We start from the raw sequence: 8075 nt of genomic DNA, 5'->3' as shown, positions 1-8075 counted from the left end.
TGTTTTTATAGAAAATTTTTATTCAACATATATTTTCCAGCAAAAAGGAAATATACAGGAATAGCTGTCGTACACTGCTGCTACACTGAGGATATTAAAGTGGAAAAGATCAAATTAAGGTGCGGGTCATCTCTGTACTGCACTTCTTAAGAAGACAAACCAATGCAGTTAGTTTTTAAAAGAAAAACAATCCAAATGTAACAGAGGGGGGGAAAACCTGTCAATGGTACATCTCTTTGGAGCTTTGTTGAAATGATCCAACCCTAGCCAGGGGCACGGGTGGGACATGTTACCTGCACAGGAAGACACATCAGAGAGGCCATTAGGAGGAGTGACAGCGCCACCTGCAGCACAGAAATCACATGAACAGTAACAGGAGCAGTGGAAGTATTTCTGCAGCCTGCCAGACATCGACATTGCAAACTACAATGCAAAGGTTTTGCAATTTATGACTGAGTTATTTTGCATACTCTTGTGTTTTACGTTATGATCAATCCTGTCCTGTTCAACAATTTTAAAAAGGTATCTAAGGAAGCTAAAGTTGAATCTTATGGAGGAATGTTCACATTCTCTAGGTCGAGATCATGAATATTTATAACACTTATAAATTTATAATGCTTTTAATTCAGCACTTACAACTATCAGAATATTTGTATGAAGGTTTTTAATTTGATTAAAAGAAATACACTTGTATTTCCTCTTCAAGTAGCAATATTTCCAACCTAGATGATGCTAAAAAAAACAAAAAGTTCCATACATGTCAAAGCAATTAAAAAAAAAACTAACTTAAGTATGTTCTGTAAAAATTATAAAAAGAAAAAGAAAAAATATTGGGGGGAAAAGACAAAAAGGCGTATTTCTAATATCACAGTAAATCGAAATAGAACATAATACAATCATTAAAATAATGTAGGCTCTTTTTTTTTACTTTTAGCACCCTCTAGTGGTTAATGTACTTTGCCACAGGTGTTGGTCAATTGGCAAGCAGGCAACACCCAACACCAAATCTGTATGGGAATTATCATTTGCATAAGATGGTACTGATTTAATTACACTTTGAATCTCTGTGTCTGGAAAATTACAGAAAATTTTGATCACAAAGTGCAGGTGGTGGCCCTCTGGTGGACTACGTGGGAACTGAGAAGTGGTCTGCTGTTGTAAACTATCAAACTAGAAGGTTTTGGAATGTATAACAAAGCAATAAATATGTAAACAGCTAAAAAGGTGCATAGTCTGTGTGGAGCGGTCAGGAAGCCGTCTGGACGTGGCCGCGCCATCTTCCAAATCATCAGTGGATCAAAAAGAAAACAGACAGAAGCAAATCCTTCATCTTTATCTGCTGCGATGATCACTGGCGTGGCTAAAGGTCTGCGTGTCTGCAGAAGATTTCTCACATTTCAAAATGAGTGAAGTGTGGAAATATCTGAGCTACACAAACATAACAGCCACACAAATGGGATGTTTGGGGGCTTTTTATTTAAAAACTCCGATACAAATTTTTCATGTCATGAATTAGATCTTTTCTATTAATTCAGTAGTCAAAACATAATAATGATTAAACACATGGTAAAATATAATCAGCATTTTGATTGTAGCATTGCAATTAAGTATGTATAAGTAGTATAGTAGTATAGTATAAGTATGTCATTAGCATTATCAGCTTTAAAAGCACCAACATAATTCTGAAAGTCACCATTTTTATTGCTTGGAATCTTTTTAAAGTCACGTTTACAAATACAGACAAACTCTCCACAAACAAACTTACTCAACAAAAAAACCAACAACAAAGTAAAGCAAAAATAAAAAGAGAATCTAATCAAGAATGTGTTCAAGTTAAAATACAATCACAGCAGTTTTACAGCTTTGAGCGGCTTCTGGCTCATACAATTTGAGCAGCTGAGCTGTAAGAACGAAAAGCAGCTGATTTTGTCTCCACCTTTTAAAGCTTTTTAAATTATGTACAGTCTGGTTCTCTTGGATGAAGACTCATAAGCTGCCTTTGAGTGTTACAGGTTCACGTTCTGCTGATTTTAAGGCACTGTGTGGTGAATCCACAGCCCAAAGTCTCTCATGGTTTACTGTTTTCTGTCTGTGGTTTGAGTCCCTGAGCTTTTGGAGTTTAACACTTGGAGATGATCACTAACCAGGTGAGACCCACAGTAGTTCACTGTGAGAGTGTCTATTGCTGCTTTACTGACTGACCCCAACCGGTCGCAGCAGATGGCCCCGCCCCTCCCTGAGCCTGGTTCTGCTGGAGGTTTGTTCTTGTTAAAAGGGAGTTTTTCCTTCCCACTGTCGCCAAAGTGCTTGCTCATAGGGGGTCATGTGATTCTTGGGGTTTTTCTCTGTATTTATTATTGTAGGATCTACTGTACAATATAAAGCGCCTTGAGGCGACTGTTGTTGTGATTTGGCGCTATATAAATAAAATTGAATTGAATTGTATGTTAAGCCCATCACCCACCCACTGACCTGCCCCTGGTGCTGATGGGACACAGCATTAGTGATCATACAGCAGGATGATAAGATGATCAGACTGTGGAGACAATCGCTCAGCACTAACATCACCTTAAATGTCTTCTTGTACCTCAGTTTACAGTTTATTAAGCTACATCTGCGGCAAATAGATAACTCAGAGTTTTTTGGGTTTTTTTAAAAAAAAGAATCACTCCTTCTCCTTTTAGCTGAAAGATTAGATCAATATGCCTGAAACTACCTGCTGTAAAAAAAGAACTGCAGCCAATCCAGAGCATTATGATGATTAAACCAAAAGATTCATCCATAAAATACTGAGAATTTTACACCTCACACATACTGTATGTCAAAATTAATGCTGAATATGAAATCCATCATTATTCTCACCTCTCTGCCATCTTCTAATGTACTTTATAACTACAAACAGAACTGCAGTACTCAGAGCTCCACCACAAAATGCTGCTACAACCACAGCCACTCCACAGCAGGACTTCAGCTCAGCTGTTTTCTCTGAAACACGTTAAACAAAAAGTTAATACAGCACAGAACAGTAGACAGAACTACTGTTAAACAGCGTCTATTTAAAACCTGAAAATTCCACCAAGAATGAGAACAGAAGAAGAAATCTTACCACAGTGAGGCACGTAGATCTCATCATCAGTCACATGGCTGATCTCCTGCTGTGTGGCTACACAGCGGAAGACGTTGGTGTCTGTCTTGGTCACAGCGATGAGGAGGGTGATGTAGTAGCGGTCTCCTCTGTACGACACCTGCGGCTCCTCAGCGGGAAGGATGTTTCCATCGCTGTCCTTCCACTCCACCAAAGGCTTTGGAAAAGCACCTGGAACCTCACACTTCAGCAGCGCCCCGTCCTCCATGATGTTCAGGATCCCAACAAAAGGCTTTGGAGCTGCACCTGTGAGCACAGCATGAAGCTACAGCTGCAGCACAAGGTCACAGAGACTAATATACTGTTATATTATATACTCTGTAATGTTATTGCAGTTTTCTTCCATGAAGGCGGATGAAAACAAAATCAGTTTATGAAATTTTACTTAAATTAATCACCATAAAAAACTAACTCACAGTCAATTAAACCAAAATAATACAAATGTGATAAATACTGAGATCACTTGGCTGCACAACAGTACTATAGTACAGTACTACAGTATACTGCAGTTACAGTACTGTTACAGATGAGTGTTATCACATGACCGTAACCCACAGCGTCTCAGACTAAAGACAGAGGTGGAGAAATCAACAGGCTGACGATGTCACTGATGTTTACATCTGCACTGTGTGCTACAACTCTGCACCCAGAGGCTGTGCACCATTCACTCATTTACACACAGAACTCTGAATAAAGCTTCAAATTCATGTGTCACAGAGAGACAAGGCCACACAACAACCTGTTCAGATTCTTCATGTTGCTGCTAACTGTGAGCTGTTCTGATTTGCAGATCTCACAAACCCATATTTCATTCCCAGCAGAACCCAGATTTGATCATTTTGAATTTGATGGCAGTTCCAGAAAATCTGAAGAAATCTCTGTGGGCAAGGGACTTCAATATTGTCCAGTCACAGGCCTCTTATACTGTACTTCCCCAAGATCATGCTAAACTGCACACTGGATCTATTAAAAAAACACATGGCTTCGTAGTGGCAGAGTCTGAATACTGAACTTGGCAACATGCGGTGCAGATGTTTCACCAACATGCCTGTCACAAAGTCCAGCACATGCTATTTATGGACCGCTGTTAAAAGAAGAGAGAATGCTGCACAAGGTAAACATGACGCTGTCCTTCCATTTTGGAGACATGTTGCTGCCATCAAATTAAAAAAGACCCCTTTTTCTTTTCCTAAAATATTATTTTTTTTGTCGGTTTAAACATCTGATATATTTTCTATGTTCTATTCTGAATGAAATATCATTTAATGAGACCTGAAAGTCGTGGTATTTTATTTTTATTCACATTTTACACACATTGGGGTTATAGATCAAAAACAGGGTTCAACATCGTTTCTCCTGATCTGTGCTTAAATGCAGAGCATCACAGACTCTGATTTACTGAACTGTTTATGCTGTTCAGTATCAACACTTCTCAAATGATGCTCAGGCCTGCAGAGCTGCAGCACACGTCACGGATATAAACATCATCCTCACTCACCTATGACGTCACCTGATCGGTCCTCAAAGACACGTTCTGAAAGGCAACAACAACACGTTTTCACTCTGCATCATCAGCTTATCTCCTGCTGTTTGCTTCGTAGTTACATTTGTACAATCTAGCAGTGAGAGCCACCACATCATAAGTGCAGAACTCAGTTATTACATTATTGGAGTGAGTAAAGCAGCGATCTTAGTTGTGTTTTCAGGATGTTTTCAAAAATGAAAAACTCACCAACGATGAGTTTAATGTTGAAACTTTGTTGCTTTGGGTGAAGATGTGGAATAATACAGGAGTATTCTCCACTGTCGACCAGCTTGGTGTTTCTGATGACTATGGAGGCGTTACCACGCTTCAACTCTTCTGAGAAATGTGAGACCCGACCTTTGAACTGCTCGTCTTGTCCCGGACGTCCGTTATTGTATTCGTCGCGCGCAGAGTACAGGAACACCTCCTTCTGACCATCTTTCTTCCAGTCAAAGACCTCATGTTGAAGGCTCAGCTTGGTGCTGAGGGAGCAGGGTAAGATGGCATCTCTTCCTTCTGGGACCAAAACTGTGACAACTCCCCGTCCTGAAGGATGAAGCATATTTTAATTCTTATGTTTCAATAAGTCAAAAGTCCTAAAACACATGTACGTAACCTCCAATGTCTAAAAGACGTTTTTCAAAAGTAAAAAAGTAGATCCAAGATAATCCCAGTTTTTTAATATAAAACAATATTTAAAAAAACGATTCAATTTGTCATCACAAATTAAATCTACTCTTGAAGAGCAGCATGCCTCAGTGGTATAAATTTGCAATATGACATTTGTGTCTGTGGTTCTCCCTCATTCAGGACACAGCAGACTTGAGTGCAGAGGGCTTGTTTGTTTGTTTGTTTGTTTGTTTGTTTGTTTGTTTGTTTGTTTCCGCTGGCCAAGGGACGCGTTTAATCCTTCCTCTGACAGAAAGTATTTTTCTATAGTGGAAATACACAGGACTGATACAGTAAACTCATTAATTCACAGTTAAATTGTCCAGTTGTATATACTTCTGTTATTACTACTACCAACACTACAACAACTAATAATAATAATAATAATAATAATAAAAGTAAGAAGAACCACTGTCCTCTCTTTTCTCCCTAAAACACTAAAGAGAGCTGAGAAACGTTGGAAACCATAAAATCAAACATATTTAAAGTTGTGGTTGATTAGCTGTTATAGTTTGTTCTTACCTATGCTGCCTTTTCTGACATACAGTTTTCATTGTGGTTGAAAAGAAATGTTAAACCGTGAATTTAAGTAGTACAGACTTTACTTCGTTTTGGTCCACAGAAGTACCACCACCCGTAGGTTGGAAAGGCAAAAACTTCCTCTTTCTGGCACTCCAGAAAGAGGTCGTATCCAATAATCTGAGTAATCCAGATTCCCTTATCTTTTATATTCTGGATTTATAAAATTAAAATTACACATTTGTAACATAGATTAACAGCACTGTATAAATTTAGCTGAAAATAAAATTTATGATTTTTATTTTGGCCAGCACAGGTGTCACTTTTGGCTTCCAACCAAATCGTCTGAGATTTTCCCTGGTGCGGAACATCTTGTATTTTTTAATAATACTTTGTACTGTAGCCACTGGAACTTGAAAACACTTAGATATGGCCTTGTAGCCCTTTCTTGACTTGTGAGCAGCCACAATGCACAGCTGCAGGTCCTCAGTGAGAGCTGAGAAATGTTTTTTTCCACAATAATACGTCTTGTACATTGTCTTATTTTCTTTCGGCAGACACCTATGTCATTTCCAGTCAAAACAAAACTTGCTGGTTGAATAAAAGTAACTTTAAGTAAAAAATTGCCATGGGTATGAATAATTATGGGCTTGACTGTTGTGTGTTTAATTATCATGTTTGAAGTACAGAGTTTCTTCAGTTCTGGTCAAGAGAAATAGCGCCCCCAATAGGTGTCCATTGCTTGTGGGAAGTTCTTTGCATCCGGTGTGTGTGTGAGATGAACTCACACACGTAGGAAAGAAGACTCAATGCAAAAATCCGACCCAATAGGCTTATGTTATGTACTTATGTGCTCTCTTGGAAATTAGATTTTTATTCTCAATTAGTTTTTTACCTAGATAAATAAAGGACTAATAAAACAAACAAACAAACAAAAACTGTCTTTTGAGTAATCCAGATACCACATTTTCCTCTACGATCTTTTATATTCTGAATTAAAATGACACATTTAAAACATTCAAATTTACACTACTGTATAAATTTTGCCGAAAATCGTATCCGTGTTTTTTATTTTAAATTTCTCCGATCGCTAAATGAATGCAGTTACTAAGCATGAGTCTTCTTACCGTTTTCATGTCCTTTCGCAGACGCAGTTACAAGAACAAGGCAGAAATACAGAAACTCCTGAATTTCCATCTTTTTAACAAGTCCATACAGTAAGATGCACATTTCACGAACTGGTGACTCGCTCCGCAAACAGGAAAAGATCTAACTCTCTGATTGGACAGTTTCAGCAGCTGTCATTAACTCTCTGACTGCAGTCAGATGTCTCTCTCAAGCCCGCTGTTACTTTCTGAGTCTGTGAGTCCGCCAGGGTCCGCTCGGGACCGGAGTGGCGACAATTTCGTCTCAAACTTAAGAGAGCATAAAAGTTTGACACCCCCCCCAACCTTTGTTCTCTCTCAGTACAGATTGAGTACGACAGTTCTGGAGCCGGGCAAAGATGTTTGGAAGAGTGAGACCTCTTTGTTTTAATATCACTGTCTTAACGTCAACTCCGGGCGCTGCGAGAGCAAATTCTCTGCACTCCAAACCCGTGTTGATGGATGGCAGAGTGTGTGGGTGACACACATGCGAGCGCGCGCACACAAAACATATTAGGGATTGTACATTAACATAATTTACTGTGAAAACTGTTGTTGGAACCATACTGAATTTAACCAGATAAATGTTTTATATAGTGAGAGAGAGAGTATGCAAATTGCTAACAAACAGTCATTATAATTCATCATACATTGAGAATAGCAGACAAAATCAACAATACAGCTCTCCCAATTAATGGCTAATTAATATTGTGCTGAACACAGAACAAAACATTAAATAAGCCACACCAGTGTCTACTGTCTGTCTACTGTTTACTATCAAAGCCAAGTGGCTAACAAAGGTAAACAGAAGTTTTCTTGTTAGTTTATCTTATTTCAGGATACATGTCATACATAATACTTGCCATTATCCAAAGACACATCTGCTTACCTGTATAAAAGGCCCCTAAATTCATAGGATAATTCTATTTGAGTTCTGATACAGGTGTTTGTAAGTTTATATAAGTTAATATACTGTTCATTTAATATTCAACCTTCTATTATTTTGAGCCAGCCCACCATCTTGTGACATCATCCAGTTAGTAAGGTGGGCAGTTTAATGTCAGATGAGTGG

At 38.5% G+C, this 8075-nt stretch overlaps 1 protein-coding gene across 1 annotated transcript; it reads right to left on the bottom strand.

Moving 5' to 3' along the window:
• Positions 1-1535: 1535 nt before the first annotated feature.
• On the bottom strand, positions 1536-7098 carry LOC146388886 (butyrophilin-like protein 10). Its single transcript, XM_084924792.1, has 5 exons — positions 6986-7098; positions 4878-5216; positions 4644-4679; positions 3107-3391; positions 1536-2985 (listed from the first exon to the last, which is right to left on the bottom strand). Exons 1-5 carry the CDS (start codon positions 7086-7088, stop codon positions 2828-2830), a joined length of 921 nt encoding a protein of 306 aa, XP_084780918.1. The 5' UTR covers positions 7089-7098; the 3' UTR covers positions 1536-2827.
• Positions 7099-8075: the final 977 nt, after the last annotated feature.

This window comes from Perissodus microlepis, chromosome 4 (assembly GCF_051167445.1).
Source record: "Perissodus microlepis isolate ML-2025 ecotype Zambia chromosome 4, ASM5116744v1, whole genome shotgun sequence".
Taxonomy (NCBI): Eukaryota; Metazoa; Chordata; class Actinopteri; order Cichliformes; family Cichlidae; genus Perissodus; species Perissodus microlepis.
This window is presented reverse-complemented; position numbering and strand designations above follow the sequence as displayed.